Genomic DNA, 22633 nt, shown 5'->3' with positions numbered 1-22633 from the left:
GCCGTCATTTACTATGACATCTGTCATTTTATATGATCTTCTCTATCACTCCTCCGAACAGCTAACTTTGAAATTAAAAATAGCAATACACTTCTATTTCCTCCAGTTTGCCGTCTTGTCTCTAAGAAAAATTATGAAAGATCTTAGCCATATCAGGCAGCTAATCATTGGAGAACTCTTCCTACTGAGCTAAGAATAGATCACTACCAAGAGGCAGATGCACTAAACGTTTTTCATCGTTAAATGAGCCCTCAGGGAAGAATTTCCTATCCTTTCCATGCACTTAAGCCTATTTTCCGACGACAGTAGCAGCTAACGAAAACGGAATGGAGATGAGCAATTAGTGTGAAAACCCCATTGAAACGACATGCACTAACCTTTTCCGATTGCCTTTACGCAGGAAAAAGGCAGGAAAACTAACGAGAGGTCTGGACCTCTCGTTAGGACAGCTCTGTGCCAGGAAAAAGTGTTAATTGAAAAAATAAACAAACTTTGAGCCAATCCCAGCGCATTAGCAGAGCTAAAAGCGCTGTGATTGGTCCAAAGGACCTCAGAAAACACATAAAAAAATAAAAATAAAAAAAGGATCGGGAGGGGGCAAGGGCGCTCATCAGGAGCGTCCTGTACGGACGGCCTTGCCCCCCCCCCCCCCGCTGCTCCCCACTTTCCGCCGCTCCCCCCACCCCGAAAAAGCAAACTTCTAGAAGCCCCTGCCCCCCTCCCTTCCTCAGTACTCTGTCACCTGTGCTCCGCCTCCCGACATCCTCCGTCCGTGCCCCGCCCCCTTTTGGGGTCGTCGCCGCCATTCCCCTCCTCCATCGGGCCCCCCTTCCTCTTACCGGGCCCGTGCAGCGCCTCTCTCCTCTGTCCGAAGGCGCTGCACGGGCAAGAAGAACGCTGAATCAGCTGATGCCTGCCTTCGCGATGGCGCGTCTTTCTCCTCCTAGGTTACTGACGTCAGACAGGGGCGGGCCCAGGAGGAGAAAGACGCGCCATCGCGAAGGCAGGCATCAGCTGATTCAGCGTTCTTCTTGCCCGTGCAGCGCCTTCGGACAGAGGAGAGAGGCGCTGCACGGGCCCGGTAAGAGGAAGGGGGGCCCGATGGAGGAGGGGAATGGCGGCGACGACCCCAAAAGGGGGCGGGGCACGGACGGAGGATGTCAGGAGGCGGAGCACAGGTGACAGAGTACTGAGGAAGGGAGGGGGGCAGGGGCTTCTAGAAGTTTGCTTTTTCGGGGTGGGGGGAGCGGCGGAAAGTGGGGAGGGGGCAGGGGCTGCTAGAATTTTGCTTTTTCGGGGTGGGGGAGCGGCGGAAAGTGGGGAGTAGCGGGGGGGGGCAAGGCCGTCTGTACAGGACGCTCCTGATGAGCGCCCTTGCCCCCTCCCGACCCTTTTTTTAATTTTTGTTTTTATTTGGGAGCCATGTGCTTGCGATTTGACTGTGTTGTGACTGTTTGTGGCATGCGCAGAGCAGCTAACATAACGCTTGGCTGCTCTGCGCATGATTTGGGGGCCGATTAACGATGTGTATTGTGATTCTTTGATACATTGTACGTTTCACTACCGATCTCAGCATGTGTGACTTTTTTTTTTGGTGCATTTTTCGTTATTTTAAAATCGTTAGGGACTTTAACGATTTAGATTTTTTTACGTTTGGTTGCTGCATCTGCCTCCAAGTCCTTTCTGTTTGCCAAATATTTATCTGCTAAATTAAGTGATGATTGACTATATAATTGGTTAGATAACACTTGATATTAGACTGTAATTGTTTTAATTTGCCTGTATTGTAGATGTATCTTATTGTAAACCACTTAGGTGGGTCCCTTGTGGGAAGTTAGCGATATAAAAAAATCTGATTAGATTAGATTGGGAGGAGAAAGGGGATAGTGCTTTGAAGCCTGATGTTTCCAGGGTGGCCCCCTATATTCTGGGGGACATAGTAAAATTTTCTTGGATCCATCAGTATCTGAAATCCAAGTGTCAGATTTAAAAAAACCCCACAAAATCCAAGCCTTTATCAAGTATTAAATCTTGAATCAAATGCCACTTATTTCTTACCAGCTACTGCTATCCTTACAGATGTCACGCTGACAATCAGCTGGACTGTGCCACAAGTCTGCAAACTCACACGGAAACAGCAACCACGCTGTCATGACAGAGTCATTATCTGAGAAATAAAAAGCATATATACTCACACTTTCAGAAAGGCACAGACATATAATTATTTGAAAACGCTGAAAAATATTTAGTCACTACGTGATCGTAGCGTAGTTGCTGAAGCTGCCCTCTAGCATGAGGTACCTGTTTGGGCCTCAGGCAGGAAGTGACCACCCTAGCATCTACACCTTGCAGAGCTACATCTCCAGTGACCACGATGTGGCACCCCTCCCCTCTCACCAGGAACGGGGGTTTTGTCTATCCTCTGTTTGTCTAAAAAGCAAATGTAAGTAAAAACATGTCAGTAAAGAAATAGCTATATTTAAAACTTGACTATATGCAACACAAGAGTAACTTACAGCCACAGACTACGGCAATATGCATGCAGAAATTGGATCCATCAGCCCCCTATTAACATTGTGTTCATCATTTTCACAGGTAAAACAAAACAAATACCATGGTTTAGAGGTACAGGCAGGGGAACTTACCAGAGTACCTCCCACGGGTCCTTGTGGTTGTCCTGCATCATCAGTAAGCAGGAAGTCTTGGCACCTGGATGTTTAAATGAGCAAGTTCTGCATCTGTAACTCATTCAGTCAGGCAATGAATGAAATCATATGAGGGGCACAACGTAAGTTCAATGCATGACTACAGTGGAGCGCTATAGTGGGATTTGAAAAAGACATGACCAGTTGACAGAAGTGATAAATATGACGTGTTAAAAGATTTTAATAAAGCTCTGGCAAGATAAGAATGGTAGGAGGGGATAATTTGACTTCCTAACCACGTGGAGGTCAAAGATAGATTTGTGTAAGATGCACGCAAGTGTGAATGAGTGACTGATTCTCCTGTTTCACATTCATTTTTACTGATGGTTGTTATTAAGTGGGCAAATGCTTATTACTACAGATGAAGGATAATTTTATTAGCCATTTTCACATGTAAAATGCTGCTTTACATTCATAAAATGGCTCTTATAAAACTAGGCATGCATAAGGACGGAGTTCGGGAAAGCATAGATCAAGTTGTAAAGTACTCACTAATATTTACATCTGCTCAGGTGTAATATCCATGCCTTGAATGTAGGCACTATTGCTGCTTGATTTGCTCCAATATTTTATAAAGTCACATAAGTGCCTACGGTGCTCATTGTCAAAAACAGACAGATGTCTAAAAATGTCCCTAAAAAGTTCATCTGCCAAAAATGTCTAAACCTCAATTTCTGAAAGGCAGAATTTGGACATCCTACACTGCAGTTCGTCCAGATATCAAGGAGGCGTACTGTGTGACGCTTAGGGCCTGTTTATCACTACAGGTGGGACTAGGGAGGGCTCATCTAGTGCCCAATATAGTGGAAAATGGCACCCAGCTTTAAAGAAACACCAACACCTTACTCAATGATTCGACACTGTTTGGAGTGATATCATTCTTTTTTGGACATATGCTGTGCTGTGATTGATGTGATTCCGGTCTCTCATCGTCAGAGAGGGGCATAATCGAACACGAAAGCCCATCTCCATGGGCGTCTATGTCTGAGAACAGGTACGTGAAGGGGCGGGACAGACCGTATTTTCGAAAAAAATGGGCACCCATCTTTTTTTTCGATAATACGGTTTGTGCCGGGCAAATGCATCGGATTTGTGCGGATTCAAGCTGGGTTGTTTCATTTTTCAGCGATAATGGAAACCGAAGGCGCCCAGCTCAAAAACGAACAAATCCAAGGCATTTGGTAGTGGAAGGGACCAGGATTCGTAGTGCACTGGTCCCCCTCACATGCCAGGACACCAACCGGGCACCCTAGGGGGCACTTGTAAAAAGTAAAAAACAAAATTAAATACCTCCCAAGTCCATAGCTTCCATCCCTTGGGTGCTGAGCCCCTCAAATCTCCCCCAAAACCCACTGCCCACAACTCTACACCATTACCATAGCCCTTATGGCTGAAGGGGGGCACCTAGATGTGGGTACAGTGGGTTTTGGGGGCGGTTTGGACGGCTCCCATTTACCACCACAAGTGTAACAGGTAGGGGGGGGATGGGCCTGGGTCCACCTGCCTGAAGTCCACTGCACCCACTAACAAGTGCTCCAGGGACCTGCATACTGCTGTGATGTGGAGCTGGGTATGGCATTTGAGGCTGGCATAGAGGCTGGAAAAAAAAGTTGTTAAAGTTGGGGTTTTTTTGGTGGGAGGGGGTTAGTGACCACTGGGAGAGTCAGGGGTGGTCATCCCCGATTCCCTCCGGTGGTCATCTGGTCATTTAGGGCACTTTTTTGGGACTTGTTCGTGAAAAAAAAGGGTCCAAAAAAAGTGACCTAAATTCTCGCTAAAAACACCTTTCTTTTTTCGATTATCGGCCGAGGGTGCCCATCTCTCCTTGGCCGATAAACACGCCCCAGTCCCGCCTTCACCATGCCTCCGACACGCCCTGTCAATTTTGCCCATTTCCGTGACAGATTGCAGTTGAAGACACCCAAAATCGGCTTTCGATTATACCGATTTGGGCGCCTTTGCAAGATGGGCGCCCATCTCCCAATTTGGGTCAAAATATGGGTGCCCATCACTTTCGAAAATAAGGCCGAGAGTATCCTTCATCAGAGAGAACAGAAATAGATTTATAGTTTGGACACTGTTTGGGCAAAAGATTTGAACAAGAGAATTGAATGGTTTGCATTTTTTTGAAGAGTGATGTCCGAAGTTGAGCATGTCGGGATGGCGAGTGAGGTGTTTGCGTTTCTTTACAGCCAGGCACCATTTTCCACTATATTGTGGACTAATTGAGATGATTGGAATTATCCCCTGAAAAAGCCAGTTTGGCTGACAAAGCAAAGATCTTTGTCGGGAGTTTGAGTAGATACTGGACTGTGGGAGTTTTGATGATTATGAAGAACTTGCCTCGAGGATGATTACATGGAAGTTATTTACTTGATGCTATGGATCCAAGGAATGGAGTGATTGAGATAAGTGCATTTGGCTTTTCCTAGTGCTTGATCTGCAGTGGTTTTACTGAATGAACATATATTTTGAATATAATGATAGTTTTTTTTTTGTACCTGATAATGCTGATGGCAGCTAGGTATTGAGTTACATATTGCTGTCACAAGTTTGAGGCTTTTTTTCTCCATCTATTTAATTCAAAGTTCTTCTATAGACACTGCATGATCTTTATTTTGGCATTATTTTAGTAGTGGCGGGAGGTGGGTGTGACATGGGCAGGTTGAAGGACTGGCTACCAGCAATCTGATAGTGTAACCACAGCCTGAATGGTTCAGATCCTCCATTCCCCACCATTCAATCCTTCCAACATCCATTTCCATCCTCTCCAATATCCCCGATCTGATCCCCCCAATACTCCTACATCCAATTGCAAGGCTTAACACCCTTAGCAGATTCCTAATCCAATCTCCCCCCCCCCCCCCCCCCCACACACACACACTCCCCCCAAACAATTGAACAGATAAGCCCTTCTTTTGAACCAAAGCACCACAGACAAGGTGTCAGGAATACCCTCCCCCCACCCTCTGCCCTCTCAGGACTTACCTGGAAATGATCCCTGGTACCTAGTGAATCAGACAGGAGTGGCCTAGCCTAGCTTCAGGAAACAAAATGGCTGCCACTACCCCCAAGTGGTAGTCTCTGATATCTTGCACTTCAGTTTCCATGTCACCAATATTGCTATATTTGCAGAGTCTGACTTCTTGGCTTCCTTGGACATGCCCCCTTCCCCCCCCCCCCCCCCCCCCCCCCCCCCGCTTGTTTTCCTTTTTTTTTTTCCTTCCTTACCTTCTATCATATCATAGTTCCTTTCTATGTTTTGCTTCCTTTATTGAATTGAATTGTGAACTGCTATGATGGCTTGCACCTTTGGCGGTATATCAAATAAACAATATTTTTATCTTCAGATCTCTGTTATTGATCTATGATCACTTTTTCATATTTGTTAAAGGCCTATGATTTGCACTTGTGATTTCTCCTTATATGGAAGGCTACTCCCTAGCAGTAGTACACAAAACTATTGCAGAGGGAGGGATGCCAGACCCAAGGGAGGGGGAGAGGGAGAGATGTCAGACCCTTGGGGGATGGAAGGGAGAGAGGAGCAATTTTGAGGAGCAAACACCTGATGTAGGTCAGGGTGTAATTAATCATTCTTATGATTTGAAAGAGAATATTAAGGAAGGAAAGAGGATGCCAGGGGTCTGAATTCTGAACCAAATGCTCAAGGAACTACTGCTTATCTACATTGGTATTGACGGTATGAATTAGAGATGAGGAAAGCAGCCCTGCAATCTCTTTTGCCAGTGGGGAATCAGAGCCTTCTGTAAACCATATGTGGACATACTCTATAAATAAACTCCATTACAAATGTTGTAAATAACAGTAGTCAGGTTAGAACACCATCACTTTTTAGTTTGCCTTTATGGAAGAGTCTATTATGATTTAGAACATAAGATGTGCCATGCTTTGTCAGACTAAAAGTTCATCAAAGCCAGCATCCTGTCTATTCAGGTCACCAGGAAATGCCCAATAAATACCAAAGAATACATCCATTCCTTGCTGCTGGGAATGAGAGATGACTTTCTACAAGTCTACCAGGCTAATAGTTGGGGTTTTTTTTTAATTTTCCTCCAGGAAATGGTTTAACGATCCTGATACACCAAACACAGCGAAGATGGCTCAAATAATGATAAGACGATGTTCCAATGATCTAAAACTTTTATTCATCAACATCCAATACTCAACATGAGTTGTGTGTCAACCTGTGTGGCCTGCATCAGGAGTCTTTGAAAGGATTTTTTATGTAAACCAACAGCTTGTAACTTTCAGACCACAAATGGAAATTATTGATACTGCAAACTACTGTTAACGGAAATGATTCTTGGCAAAGACTTATCCCGCCAAAGACTATTGCAAGTAAACCTCAAGAAAACTCAGGTTTATCACACGCAGAGTCTCTATCACTGAATCACTGCTGATACCACAGAAGGCATTAGTGATTAATGAAGGAGTTTCCAATCCCATCACTCCAGTGGCGTACCAAGGGGGGGCGGTGGGGGCGGTCCGCCCCAGGTGCACGCCGCTGGGGGGGTGCCGCACACCTATTGGCTGAGTCCGCTCGTTCCCTCCCTGCTGCTCCCTCTGCGCGGAACAGGTTACTTCCTGTTCCGGGGCAGAGCGGGAGCAGCAGGGAGGGAACGAGTGGACTCAGCCAACAGGTACGGCCCCCCCCCCCCCACAGCAGGTAGCCTAGGAACGCCACTGCATCACTCATCAGTCAGCCCTACCTGCTTCTCACTTCTGCAGAACACACACCTTCCACTCCCCATTTTTCAAAAATGATAATTTTAAAAAAATTGTTCACATTCACACAACCAGACTCAAGGCCTTTTCTTGGTTTCAGGCACATTTTCGGTATCAGCCATAAATGAATGAATAGTTTCGAAGGCGGTTTCGGTTACAGCCGAAAATGGAAATAACATTTTCAGTCGGCCTCTAACAAATGTATATATGTAACCCTGGTCTCCAGTACAAGTTCCGGGCATTGGCTAAGCTCTTGAGTCAGGTACCTGAACCAGGGCCACAAATAAAAGTTCTGTTATGAGCTAGGCGCAGGCCGGGGCCAGGTTTGAACTCAGTAGGCCGTAGGGTATTCAGTCACTCTCTTTATCGTTTCTCTAATAGTTTATGAGCAAATTGACTTCACTCACATTCCAAAGAAACTCTCCACTCCAGGACAGTGGCGTAGCCACAGGTGGGCCTGGGTGGGCCGGGGCCCACCCACTTAGGGCTCAGGCCCACCCCAACAGTAGCACATGTTTGGTGGTAGCTGTGGGATCCCAAGCTCGGCCAGCTGAAGACTTCCTCCAGATGGTAACGAAAACGCTGCTCTCCATGATACCGGCACCTGCGTATGTTCCGTTTTCAGCGCATGCCTGCTGCAGACTGCCAAGGTGGAAAGAAGCGTTTTCCCACCAGCTGAGATATTTTTTGGGTGGTGGTTGGGGGGGGGGGGGGGGGGGAGAGAAAAATTGGTGTCCACCCACTTCATCCCTAGGCCCACCCAAAATCTGTTGTCTGGCTATGCCCCTGCTCCAGGATTTGTATTAAATGCAACAAAGTTACTGGAATACTGCAACAGGCAGATATCCAAACCATACTTTTCTCTTAATAAACAGTTCACATTGGTAGAAGCTTTTATAACAGTTTGAGCTATTGGTGAAGTTCTTACTAACTGAGTTAATAATCTCTTTAAAAATCCTAAGGTATTTACAATATCCTCCAGTCCTCCAACACTCATACTTTCTGGCAGAACAATCCAAGGCTATGGCTTCCTGCTCTTTCCACGGCAAGTGTCCTCTGGGCTTTACCCAACCACCAGACCCACTCAGGATTGGACCTCCCTGTCCATCCTCTACCTACAGAGCTTCAGAGCTACCAAGTCACACGCATTTGACGTGTGACACACGCTTTCAGACCCTGACTCCAGCTCACACGCCAAAGCATCTTCCTCTCACGCATTGAGAGGAGGGGACTTTGGCATGTTGTCGGGCAGCAGCGATTCCCCAATGGCTTGCGTGCTGGCTACGCAGTTTAAAATGGTGACTGCAAACTCTGATGAGACTACTGTGAGAGTTTGTACCTGCCATTTTTAACTTCAGTGCCTGCACAGGCAGCAGCAACTGGGGATCACTGCTGCTTGAGAGTACCCTAGACCACCAGGACATCGTGATGGAGGAGGGCAAGGAGTGAGATGTCGGTGCTGCATTGGAGAGCGGGTGACAAGGAATGAGAGGCCAGTGCTGCATCGGGGGAGGGAAAGGGCAAAGAATGAGAGGTCTGTGCTATATCGGGGGAGGGAGCAAGGAGTAAGAGGTGGGAGCTGCATCGGAGGGAGGTGGGGACAAGGATTGAGAGGTCAGTGCTGTATTGATTGGGAAGGAGGGGCAAGGAGTGAGAGGTCAGTGCTGCACTGGGTGGGATGGGGCAAGGAATGAGAGGTCAGTGCTGCATCCGGCGAGGGGGCAAGGAGTGAGTGATCAGTGCTGCATCCTGAGAGATGGCAAGGAGTGAGAGGTTGGTGCTGCACTGGGTGGGCAAGGAGGTGTTGTATGGGGAGGCAAGAAGGGAGAGAGGTGCTGGCAAGGTAGGGAAAAGAGATCCAGGGAGGGGGTGAGGAAGGAAGAAGGGTATGGAGAGGGTAAGAGGTGCTGGACCTGAGGGAGAGAATGACAAGGAAAGGGAGAGGTAGCAGGACCTGCGTGTAATGAAGGAAGAGGGAGAGGTGCTGGTCCTGCAAAGGGGAGAGAACAGGAACGAGGGAAGAGAGGAACACTTGCTGGACCCCAAGGGGAGGGCAGAGAGAGAGAGAGAGAGAGATACTGGCACATGGGGTGGGGGGGAATAGGGACACAGAGAAGAGAGACGCTGAACTTGGTGGAAAGACAGGGGTGATGCTAGGTCAGATAGATAGGGATGTAGAGAGAAGATGGATGGAGGACATAGAGAGAAAACAAATTACTAAATGGATAAGAAGACTCTAGCAAGACAATTAAAAGAAGAAAACAGAAAGCAGAAACCAGAGATTAGGACCAACACCATAAGAAAAATGAAATGACCAGACAGCTTGGAGAAAAGTCGGCTGAGGGGAGATATGATAGAGGTCTATAAAATAATGAGTGGAGTGGAACAGGTAGACATGAATCGCTTGTTTACTTTTTCCAAAAATACTAGAACTAGGAGGCATGCAATAAAGCTAAAAAGCAGTAAACTTTAAAACAAATCGGAGAAAATATTTCTTCACTAAATGTGTAATTAAACTCTGGAATTTGTTGCCAGAAAATGTGGTAAAAGCAGTTAGCTTAGCAGGGTTTAAAAAGGTTTGAATGGCTTTCCTAAAAGAAAAGTCCATAAGCCATAATTAAGATGGACTTGGAGAAAATCCGCTGCTTATTTATAGCATAAACACCATAAAAGGTATTGTACTGTTTTGGGATCTTACCAGGTACTTGTAACAAAGATTGGCCACTGTTAGAAACAAGATACTGGGCTTGATGGACCTCCGGTATGGCAATTCTTATGTTCTTTTGCCTAACTCTGTTGGATAGTCAATGATATCCACATAGCTATGCAGATAAATTTAGGGCAGCAAAAAAAAAACTGTCTTAACTTAAACCACTTAGCTGTGCAGATAGCAGGTGAATATAATCATTATGTGTAGAACCAGCGGCTGTCAGCACTCTTGGATAGTGGCTCTGAATATACAGAATAGATTTAAATGCTACAGCTGGTATTTTCCAAAAATGCCGACCACAGCATTCAGAAATTGCACCAGTAGACTCTTTAGCTATCTACTGCAGTTCACATGAACATGAGCCTTATTATAGAAATATTCTTTTGTGTAGATAGCAGGGTTTACACATACAGATTGGCATACACGAATAGAAACAATTTTACAGAGGGAATGTTTACATTTGGTGATGCTCACCATGTATAAATTTCCAGGAGGTGTGGTAGGGGCAGGGAGCATGGTTTGCATGGGCCATAACATATCAACGTAGATTTTCCATTTCGCAAGGGGACAGACAGAAGGTCCATCATGCCCAGTATCCTGTTCCTAATAGTGGCCAATCCAGGCCACAAGTACCTGGCAGGATCCTAAAAGAGTAATATAGATTTCATGCTACTTATCCCAAGAATAAGCAGTGATGAGGCCCCACTTGGAGTAGAAAAGCGACAAAAATGGTATGGGATTTGTGACAAAAAAGACGTATGAGAAGAGACTTGCAGGCTTATTTTCAAAAGAGAAGGGCGCCCATCTTTCGACACAAATTGGGAGATGGGCGTCCTTCTCTCAGGGTCGCCCAAATCGGCATAATCGAAAGCCGATTTTGGGCATCCCCAACTGCTTCCCGTCGCGGGGATGACCAAAGTTCCCGGGGGCGTGTTGGAGGCGTAGCAAAGGCGGGACTGGGGCGTGCCTAACAGATTATCGTCCTCAAGCGATAATGGAAAAAAGAAGGGCGTCCCTGACGAGCACTTGACCGACTTTACTTGGTCCATTTTTTCTTACGACCAAGCCTCAAAAAGGTGCCCAAACTGACCAGATGACCACCGGAGGGAATCGGGGATGACCTCCCCTGACTCCCGCAGTGGTGACTAAGCTCCTCCCACCCTGAAAAAAAAACTTTAAAATCTTTTTTGCCAGCCTCAAATATCATATTCAGGTCCATCGCAGCAGTATGCAGGTCACTGAGGGGGGAGGTGTGTGTGTGTTAGCGGAGGCATAGCGAAGGCGTGGACATCCTTCTTTCAAACATTTTGGATGTCCTGAAATGCCCACCCACCCACAGAGATGGCCAAATTTCAAGGGCGTGGAGTGGAGTGGAGGAGTGGCCTAGTGGTTAAAGCACTGGTCTTGCAATCTAGAGGTGGCCAATTCAAATCCGACTGCTGCTACTTGTGATCCCAAATCCAAATAAAGGGGTTGTCAGAGGCATAGCAAAGGCATGGACAGAAACATCCACATTTTGGACGTCCTCAACTGCCCGTCGCAGGGACGGAGGCATAGCGAAGGCGCCTAACACTTGGACGTCCTTCACCCATACTAAAAAAATGACATCCCTAACGATCACTTTGACGTTTTCACCTTGGCTTGTGCTTTTTTAAGGTTGTAGATGGCAATTTATTTAAGGTTGTAGACAGCTATTATACACGTAGCTTGTCTACGTGTATGAAGCCATCTTTGGCATGCGGAGAGCAGCCACGCATAACGCATGGCTGCTCTGCACTGGCTTCCCCTCCTTAGGAAGGAAATCATATGCAAATGAGCTAACAGCAAGCAGCTCATTTGCACGCGATTTCCTTCATGCATGCCCGTTCCTTTCTGAATCGCTAAGGGATCAGTAAGGGAAGGGCTTTTTCCGTTCAGTTAGTGCATCATTAGTCCACTGCAGTGCCCCCTAGGGTGCCCGGTTGGTGGTATCCTGGCATGTCAGGGGGACCAGTGCACTATGAATGCTGGCTCCTCCCACGACCAAATGAGTTGGATTTGGTCGTTTTTTGAGATGGGCGTCTTCGGTTTCCATTATCGCTGAAAACCGGGGACCATCTCTAGACCATCTCAACATTTATGTCGACCATCTCTAAGGTCGACCTAAATGTTGAGATTTGGGCGTCCCCGACCGTATTATCGAAACAAAAATGGACGCCCATCTTGTTTCGATAATACAGGTTTCCCCACCCCTTTACGGAGCCGTCCTGCGAGGACAGCCCCAGAAAAACTTGGGCGCCCCGTTTGATTGTGCCCCTCTTGATGTCCTGAATATTCCTAATCCCTTATTTGCCTTGTTTGTCTGTCTTGATTAGATTGTAAGCTCTGTCGAGTAGGGACTGTCTCATACATGTTTAGCATGCAATAAGAAGTAGTACTAGTAGAATAAGTATACCCTAGAAGAAAGGAGGGCTAGGAGAGATACGATTTAAATACTTGAAAGTTATCAATATACATTCAAATCTTTTCCAGAGATGGGGAAAAGATGGAACTAGAGGACATGAATTGAGATTACAGGGTGGTAGGAGTAATGTCAGGAAGTACTTTTTCATAGACAGGATGGTGGATAGCCAGAATGCCCTCCAAGGGGAAGTGGTGGAGATGAAAATGGTACGAAATTCAAAAACACGTGATAAACACAGATGATCCATAAATGTAAAAAGGATGGAATCAAAACAAAACTTGTCGATGCTTAGACAGCAATTCCAATAGCAGAGAAGTAAGGGCAGACTTTTACAATCTCTGTCCCCATTATAGAAAAATGGATTTGGATGGCCTGGATTGGGTTCTGACAGCAACTCCAGCGATTTGGAAGAGGAACATATCAAGAACAAGTTTGTGTTTTTACATCACATTCATGTCACATGGAGGGGCATAATCGAACAGGGATGACCATCTCTAAGGGCGCCCATCTCTAAGGACGTCCCGGTGAAGGGGCAGGGACACCCGTATTATCGAAACAAGACGGGCGTCCCTCTTTCGTTTCGATAATAAAGTCTGGGATGCCCAAATCTCAATAATTAGGTCGGCCTTAGAGATGGTCATCCCCAGTTTTCGGCGATAATAGAAACCGAGGACGCCCATCTCAAAAATGACCAAATCCAAGTCATTTGGTCATGGGAGGAGCCAGCATTCGTAGTGCACTGGTCCCCCTGACATGCCAGGACACCAACCGGGCACCCTAGGGGGCACTGCAGTGGACTAACTGATGTACTAACTGAATGGAAAAAGGCATGCAGTGGTCACTAACCACCTCCAACCCCAAAAAAAACTACTTTAAAAACTTTTGTCTTTTTTTTTTAGAGTATGGGTGAAGGATGTCCTTCGCTATGCCTCCGCGACGGCAGTTGAGGACGTCCAAAATGTGGATGTTTGTGAGAAGGATGTCCATGCCTGCTATGCCTCCGACACCCCCTGGGGGGGGGGCAGTTGAGGATGTCCAAAATGTTTGCAAGAAGGATGTCCACGCCCTCGTTATGCCTCTGCTGACACACACATACCTCCCCCCCACCAGGGACCTGCATACTGCCCCCCCCCCCCACAGGAATGGCCAAATTTCAAGGGAGTGGAGTGGAGGAGTGGCCTTTTGGTTAGAGCACTGGTCTTGCAATCCAGAGGTAGCTAGTTCAAATCCCACTGCTGCTACTTGTGATCCAAAATCCAAATAAATAAAGAGGGTGTCAGAGGCATAGCAGGCATGGACATCCTTCTCACAAACATCCACATTTTGGAGACATATCGAAGGACGTCCTCAACTGCCATTGCAGGGACGGAGGCATAGAAATATCCAGTGTACCTGAATGTAACTCACCTTGAGCTACTACTGAAAAAGGTGTGAGCAAAATCTAAATAAATAAATGTAAGCTCTTTGAGCAGGGACTGTCTTTCTTCTATGTTTGTGCAGTGCTGCGTACGCCTTGTAGCGCTATAGAAATGCTAAATAGTAGTAGTAGTAGTAAATAGCGAAGGACGTCCTCAACTGCCATCGCAGGGACAGAGGCATAGCGAAGGAAGTCCTTCACCCATACTCCAAAAAAAAAAAGACAAAAGCTTTTAAAGTTGTTTTTTTCAGGGTGGGAGGTGGTTAGTGACCACTGGGAGAGTCAGGGGAGGTCATCCCCGATTCCCTCCAGTGGTCATCTGGTCATTTAGGGCACATTTTTGTGGCTTGGTCATAAAAAAGAAGGACCAAGTAAAGTCGGCCAAGTGTTCATCAGGGACGCCCTTCTTCTTTCCATTATCGCTTGAGGATGCCCCTCTGTTAGGCATGCCCCAGTCCCGCCTTCGCTACGCCTCCAACATACCCCCGGGAACTTTGGTCATCCCTGCGACGGGAAGCAGTTGGGGACGCCAAAAATTGGCTTTCAATTATGCCGATTTGGGTGACCCTGAGAGAAGGACGCCCATCTCCAGATTTGTGTCGGAAGATGGGTGTCCTTCCCTTTCGAAAATAAACTAGATGGTATGAGTGTATCTCGGAGGGGAAGGGGAGGCACCTTAGGGTTGATAGCAAGTAGAATTGAACCATTTGCAGTTAGTTGAAAATACAGCAATTACATTTTTTATCTGATGCTATGATTAGAGACCATGTGACGCCTTTGCTTAGGGAGCAACACTGGTTGCCAGTGATGGCAAGAATTACATATAAAATCTTGGTTCTGACTCATTCAAAGATTGTCATAGGTTCACCTCACTATCTACATTCGTTGCCACTGTCTTATCCACCCTCTAGATTATTACGATCCTCCCGAGCTAATATTTTGGTTGTGCTATCATTCTCGAGGTTTTGGATTTGCTCTTGCTAGCAAAATAGCTCTTAATATAGTTGTGCCAAAGCTTTGGAATGCTTTGCCTTTGGATTTGAAACTGGAAATGTCACCTGTAAGGTTCAAAAAAGTCTTGAAAGCATAGATGTTTAGGCAAAAGTAGTAGTAGATTATTTCCAGCATTCAAAGTTTTGAGAATCTGGTCTTTGAAATGAGTTGAGCAATATTTTGTGTGAGTCTTTATCCTCTTTTTTAAGGATGATGCCTGTATTAGGTGTTGTTTTTCCTTTCCAATTGTGTCTCTGAGTTTTATTGATAATTTCATGGTCTGAAGGTTTCAATTGATGAGCTAGCCTAATACCCTTCTTATTTGTGCCTTGTCTAGTGTGACTCAGTGGCGTAGCCAGAAAGCAATTTTTGGATGGGCCAGCAGGTTGGATGGGTGGGCACCCATGCTCTGTCCCTACCCCACTCCATGCTGGACCTCTACCTTACTCCCCACACGGTCCACATCTCTCTCCTTTCCCTTCAGCCATCCCCAATCCCCTGCATATCCAGCACCTATCCCAGCCCCCCTTCTACATGTCCAGCACCTCACCTCCCCTTTCCCTCCAACCCCCCGCCCGCCCGCATATGCAGCTCCTCACCCCTTCCCCCCTGCAAATCCAGCACCTCTACCTCTCCCCTTCCCTGCAACCTCCCCCCTGCAAGTCCAGTGCCTCCTCACCTCACAGTCTCCGTGTCCTACCCCCGCTGCAGTGCTTGCAATTTGCTATCGTCGGCGCTGCCTGACACAGCTGAGAGACGCGGCACGACATCCTGCTCTGGGGCCTTCCCTCTGCCACTCTAATTCAACTTCCTGTTTACGCAGGGCGGAACGCATGCGGCAGAGGGAAGGTCCCAGAGTAGGATGTCATGCTGCATCTGTCAGCTGTATCAGGCAGCGCGCCAATGATAGCAAATAGCAAGCGCTGCCACGGGGGTGGAAAACGGAGACTGTGAGGTGAGGAGGCAGTGCCGATAGTGTTAAAGGGAAGCGCTACGGTGGGGGTGGGAGAGGGTGTGAGGAGGCACGTCGGTGACAGAGGTGTTGGGAGTCTTCTTTGAATGGGCCTGAGCCCAAACTGGGTGGGCCTGGGCCCATCCAGGCCCACCCGTAGCTACGCCCCTGGTGTGACTATTATGTTTTTTGTATTTTTTTGTTTTAAATTGTGTTTTTATTGTAAACCGCTTTGTTGTAACATATGTAACATACATAGCAGATGATGACAGATAAAGATCTGTATGGTCCATCCAGTCTACCCAACAAGATAAACTCATTGCATAAGGTATTATATGATACTTCATATATATACCTGATCTTGATTTGTACTTGCCATGTTCAGGGCATAGACAGTAGAAGTCTGTCTGGCACAGTTTTGTTTTAAAACTTCTGAAGTTGTCATCGAAGCCCCTGAAAAGCTCCACTCCAACCCATCCAAATCTATTCAGCCACAATCAGGGCACAGACTGTAGAACTCTGCCCAGCACTGGCTTTGCTTCCCAATTACCGGTGTTGCCACCTAATGTCCGCTAAGGTTCTTTGGATCCATTTCTTCTAAGCAGAATTCCTTTGTGTGTTTATCCCACGCATTTTTGAATTCCATTACTGTTTTCATCTCCACCACTTCCCACAGGAGTGCATTCCACCCTCTTAGTTCAAAATACTTCCTGACGTTAATCCTGAGTTGGCAGTATATTAAATATTACAAAATAAATAAAATGCTATCAGTTTGTAAAATTGTTGGATTGCTGCTTTAATCAAGTATTGCCAATGAATGTGACTATGTTGCAGCCAAAATTATAAAACCACTCTTCCATGATTGTGTCACTGCCCTGTTTGTGATGCCAGTATTTGATCATGCCAGAGTGTAACCTACATAGAGTGGTAGGTGTGACTCTGATTGCCTTCTTGGGCAGATTATATGGACCACGGGGGACTTTATCTTCCATCAGATACTATGTTACTATGATTTTCGCAAGTCCCACTTAAAAATGGTTTAAGGACTTTTCTTTTAGGAAATTGTCCAAACCTTTTTTAAACCGTGCTATGCTAACCACTTCTCTGGCAACGAATTCCACAATACCATTGCCTTCCCCTCCCAATACCATTAATGTCAACCACAATAATACCTTCACCTCCCCCACTGCTAACTAGCATCATTTATTTGCTAATATCAACTTTGATTCTACCCCTCCCCAATTAGACATACGCAGCATCTGGTATCATAGCATATATTTTGAATGTGATATAATATCCCCATACTTAATCTCTGTCTCTCCTCATTAAGTGCAACCACACTACTAGCAGCCCAGATGGTCCTCCATAGTCAAAAACCCCATCACCACAAAGTGTCTCCCCAAATGACAACCCCCTTCCATCATGGCTTCTCTTCATTAAGCAACCCACACACACATTAACACCCCCAAGCATAGCAACTTCCACAAGAAACCTCCTTTCTTCCCTCCATAACAAGTCCCCCCAGCACCATATCCTAACCCTCCCCCGACCCCCAGTCCTCCCCAGGACTCACCTGAGGGTTCGCTGGCAGTCTAGACACAGAGTAAGAGTGGTATCCCTTGGCTCCCATCCTGTCTGGCTCCAGTTTTTCAAAATGGCCATCCTGATCCCTAGCGGTAATTTCTTGGTTCTACCACTAGGGGTCAGCTGTCCAGATGAGGAGAGATTGGATACTCTATCAGGCTCATTTTCAAAAGAGAAAAACGTCCAAATCTGTATTATTAAAACCTCTTTTTGGACGTCTTTCTCCGAAGTCTGTCAGAAGGACGTCCAAAAAGAGGTTTCAATAATACTCAGAAGGGGTGTGTTCAAGGTGGGACTTGGGCGTTCTTAAGACTTGGATGTCTTTCAGCCATAATGGAACAAAGCAAAAACGTCCAGGACTAAAACTTAGACATTTTGAGCTAGACCTGTTTTTATTACGAATAAGGCACAAAAAGGTGCCCTAAATGACCAAATGACCACTGGAGGGAATCAGGAGTGACCTCCCCTTACTCCCCCAGTGGTCACTAACCCCCTCCCATCCCCCAAAAGTGTGTTCAAGAACATTACTTGCCAGCCTCTCTACCAGCTCAGATGTCATACTCAGGTCAATTACAGCAGAATGCAAGTCCCTGGAGTAGTTTAGTAGTAAGTGCAGTGCACTTCAGACAGGTGGAGCCAGGCCCATACGCCCACTACCTGTTCACTTGTGAAGGAAACTGTGAGCCCTCCAAAACTCAACCAGAAACCCACTGTACCCACATATAGATGTCCCCTTCACCCATAAGGGCTATGGTAGTGGTGTACAGTTGGGGGTAGTGGGGTTTGGGTGGGTTTTGGGGGGCTCAGATGTGTATCTGGGAGCATTTTATGAAGTCCACCGCTGTGCCCCCTAGGGTGCCCTATTGTCCTGGGATGTCAGCGAGACCAGTCTACTAAAAATGCTGGTTCCTCCTACGTCCCAATGGCTTGATTTTGGACGTTTTATACTTGGACGTTTTGTTTTTTTTAATGACCGAAAAACAAAGATGTCCAAATTTAAAAATGTCCAAATCACAGGACATCCATAGTAATTTCGAACACTTTCAAACACAAAAGATAGACGTCCATCTTTTTCAAAAATGAACTTCTTTCCTGTTCAGAATTTGGACGTCTTTGTAAAACGTCCAAATTCTGATTTAGACGTTTCTTTTGAAAATGCCCCTCCAAGTAGATTAAGGCAAACTTCTCTTCTAAATCTTCAGAAATACTGCTATCTGTATCCAAACTATGATAAATGTTATCAAGCATTGGGTTCATCAGAGGTCCAGTACTACAAATACTTAGTCATCAGTCCTCATAGACAGAGTTAGAAATTGAAAAGCTACTGATTTTCAGGCAGTAAAGCTTGCTCTCAGTTAGCCATATTTCCTGTTACAGCTTTTCAAGGTGGCTTTTCAAAAATAGTTCCTGTGATAATTAGTGAACCAACAACTTCATCTGTTTCATTAAAATCTTGTTCTCTCACTTTCTGTACCTGATTTGTTGCTCCAGTCCCAGGGTCCTGACACACTAGGCTGAATCGAAACAGACGGTGTACCAGAAGTAGCTGATAAAGCAAACAAAGGCAATTTTTAATAAATGAAGGCATGTCTTTCATGAAGAAGCTCTATTATAATGGTTATGTATAGGTTATTCTCAAGGTGTCTGCACTTAAGGTACATACAATTTAAACACATGTGCACATATGACTGTTAATCAAGGGAAGACTGCAGAATCTACCAGTGCACAAAACTAAAACAGAACTTGCAGACAGATCAGATCACACACACTATAATATTATTTGACGTGATAAGGCCCAGAGGCTCCTAAGCAAGCATTAAAGCTAACCATTAAAGGATCGTGTTACATTCAAGGTCTGCACCTTGGCCCATAAAATCATTCATGGAGAAGCCCCATCATACATGTCAGACCTAATCGATTTACCAGCAAGAAATATAAGTAGTTCATCGCGCACTTTTTTGAACCTCCATTACCCCAACTGCAGAGGTCTTAAATACAAATCTTTACTTGCATCTTGCTTCTCTTATACTTGTACGCAACTATGGAATAAACTACCTAACACCATAAAATCAACGCATGATCTGGCAACCTTCCGAAAATCACTAAAAACCTACCTGTTCAAAGAGACTTACAAAGAGAATCCTCCATAATGTCTTGACTAATCTACATCAGTACTAGCCAATATTGAACTCTCTAAATTAAGACACTTTAATCCACATTATCATTACTGAACATTATACCTTGTCTTACCCCACTCACATATTCTGTATTACTTACTTATTACTTCTAATTTACCTGTTATTCTTTGTACCTTATTTGCAACAATATTTTGTATTCTGTTAATGGTGTCCACCTTTGCAACATAATGTAAGCCACATTGAGCCTGCAAATAGGTGGGAAAATGTGGGATACAAATGCAGCAAATAAATAAACCAGGAGATCACAGGTGCCACACTCGCAGCACCTCAGCCTCATTTTCCTGCTGGGAAATCTCAGAATTGAAACTTGAAACATTCTTGCTCCAAAGAAACTTCAACGAGTCATAAACCTAAATTGCCTATATGAAATCAAAAGCTCATATTATAAATGGTCTAGATGACATTTGGTTTCCTTTTGGTTACATTTGACATTCAATTGTTATACAAAAATATCCCACAGGAAGCAGCTTTGATGGAAGTAAGGTTCATTTAGAAGAATCTCACCAAGAGTGCCTATAGATTTTATGGCGAAACTAGCTAAGTTAGCTCTCACAATTTTTTAAAAATAATTTATTGGCACTTTTTATTAACAAATTAAGGAGACAGCCATGGGAGCCACAATGATTCCAATTATTACAAACCCATATAAGGGCAATTCATTGAATTAGGGACTAGATTCAAAAACTGGCACCCGATGTTAGGCACCGGGTTGATCCTTGCTAAGTTAGTATTCTGCGCAGAGCATCCTTTATAGAATACTAGCTTAACAGGCATTTTGCGCCCAACTTTGGGTGCAAGCATTTATGACTACCAATGGCTGATGTAAATGCTGGCACCCAACTGATCCAATAAATATAGCCTTTCAAAAATATTGTAATGTCACACCAGGGCATGGCACGGTCTGTATCACCAGGTCTGCTCCCTCTTACACTTTCCTTGGAAGAGGTCAAGAAAAATTCCCTTGATCCAGATCCTACTCCAGTCCAGGACCTCCAACTCTGCAAATCAGTGTGTTTAGCTGTCACTGGTGTCAGCTAAAAACTCTGTGATTGGTTGACAGAGACCTGGAGGGCCATAATCGAAAGGGACGTCCAAATAGTTTTGATTTGGGCGTCCTCGCACGTCCCAATCCCCGATTCTTGGCCCACCCACTTTTGCTGTAGGCCCGCCCTAACCCAACAACATCGCTGCCGGGAGTGTTGCCTGCCTGAAATTCTTCTCCCCGCTGCTGCCTTGGTCCCTGCAGTATTCTTTTTTTTCGCCCGTGACCAGCAGCGCTACGATTCACAGAGGCCGCTCCGCTCCCCACTGCAGCGTCCATTCGGCCCTATGAAAACAGGAAGTGCATCAGAGAGGGCCGGATGGACGCTGCAGGGGGGAGCGGAGCGGCCTCTGTGAATCGTAGCGCTGCTGGCGACGGGCGAAAAAAAAGAATGCTGCAGGGACCGAGGCAGCTGCGGGGAGAAGAATTTCAGGCAGAAGTTCTTCGAGAGTTGCTGCACAGGGGGGTAAGGAGTGAGGGAGAAAGTTGGACATGGGATGGGAGGGAGAGATGCAGAAGAAGAGAGAGGGAGAGAGAGAGAGAGAGAAAAAAAATGTTGGACATAGAAGTAGGAGAGAGGGTGACATGTGGGAGTAGGACAGGGGCAGAAAAAAATGTTGTGCCCATCCAATTTGGGCTCAGGCCCACCCAAAATTGGCTGTCTGGCTACGCCACTGATATATATGTTGTTGTTTTTTTTTCTTTTTCCATCAATTTTCACAGCTTAGTAAAAGGGCCCCTTACTACTTTAAGAGCCCCATGTCAAAGAGGTCTAACAAACTATGGACTACTCTAATGCTTGTGAGATAACTTCATAAAAGGATGCCCATATACAATTTCCAAAAAAGTACTTATCTTATGCCTATTTTATAAAGTGTATTTCAAAAATTAATAAGTAATTTTTTTAATGGACTTGTCACATATGAGAACCAACTCCTTATAGACAACTCTACAAAACTGTGATCGGAAAGTCAATATCATCTTAGGGCCATATATATCATCACCTGAAAGCAAAAGTGTTATATGTGTGCATTTGATGCAAAACAGACAAAATGAGAAGTAAAGTGCTTATTATAAATTACCAATAATATATCAAATTTTAATTTTTAATAGTAACATTCAATAAGCTCTTTCAGTTCATGTAGAAATTGATCACATGACACTTTTGTTGTCAGGTGATACATACTAAATCAGTCCTTCAATGCATCAACCACATCATTTTCAATGATTTTCAATAAATAGTTCCGTTTCCAATTTCAAATTAAAATGCCATGCAGAGAGGTACCACAGAGGCATAGAGCAGAGTTCACTATGCACCCAATGTTCTTAAAAAGAGCCTGCAAACACACACTTATCTTTAACCAGACCCATAAGGATCTATCTGGTTGGTGTCTCACCCATGTTAAAAGGATCTGCATGCACTGTAGGTGAAGGGCTTCTAGTGGCATGAAGAAAAGGATCACTAGATGTATTTGAAGAACCGATGAAGGGACCAAGGAAATCTCGTCCAGGCTTAGGACTGCCTCCAAATGGGTCAAAGGCAGCTGCAGGGAAAAATAATTGGCACTGTGTTATTTGCTATATAATTATGCCACTAGAATCCCCCAGTTGTTGTCAATGTTCCACTTATTCATGCTGCAATAATTCTTTCTTTTCATAGGACTCAAATGCACTCAGTGACTCTGACCATAAATATATTCACAGCCACCTATTCATGCCTTTTGTTTACCTCTGGAAGCCCTCAGGTTTAAGGCAACAGCAATTCAAGGCAAGCTACTGCTGCAGTCGCAGCTCCCATTACTTCCTACAGGAGGCTGAATTTGACAGTTGTGTCACTTTTTCT

At 45.3% G+C, this 22633-nt stretch overlaps 1 protein-coding gene across 1 annotated transcript in view; it reads right to left on the bottom strand.

The window, feature by feature from the left end:
- DNAJC6 (DnaJ heat shock protein family (Hsp40) member C6) overlaps nucleotides 1–22633 on the bottom strand; it is a 131881-nt gene that overhangs the window by 37020 nt on the left and 72228 nt on the right. The window contains exons 14-16 of the mRNA XM_030206603.1: nucleotides 22188–22334; nucleotides 19025–19096; nucleotides 17375–17380 (exon numbers count right to left, since the gene is read on the bottom strand). Of these exons, the coding sequence (XP_030062463.1) occupies nucleotides 17375–17380; nucleotides 19025–19096; nucleotides 22188–22334 (225 nt within the window). The remainder of the gene's footprint in view (nucleotides 1–17374; nucleotides 17381–19024; nucleotides 19097–22187; nucleotides 22335–22633) is intronic.

The sequence above is a fragment of the Microcaecilia unicolor genome, chromosome 6, assembly GCF_901765095.1.
Source record: "Microcaecilia unicolor chromosome 6, aMicUni1.1, whole genome shotgun sequence".
NCBI classification, from domain to species: Eukaryota; Metazoa; Chordata; class Amphibia; order Gymnophiona; family Siphonopidae; genus Microcaecilia; species Microcaecilia unicolor.
Note: the sequence above shows the minus strand (reverse complement) of the source record. Positions and strands in the feature narration are given on the sequence as shown.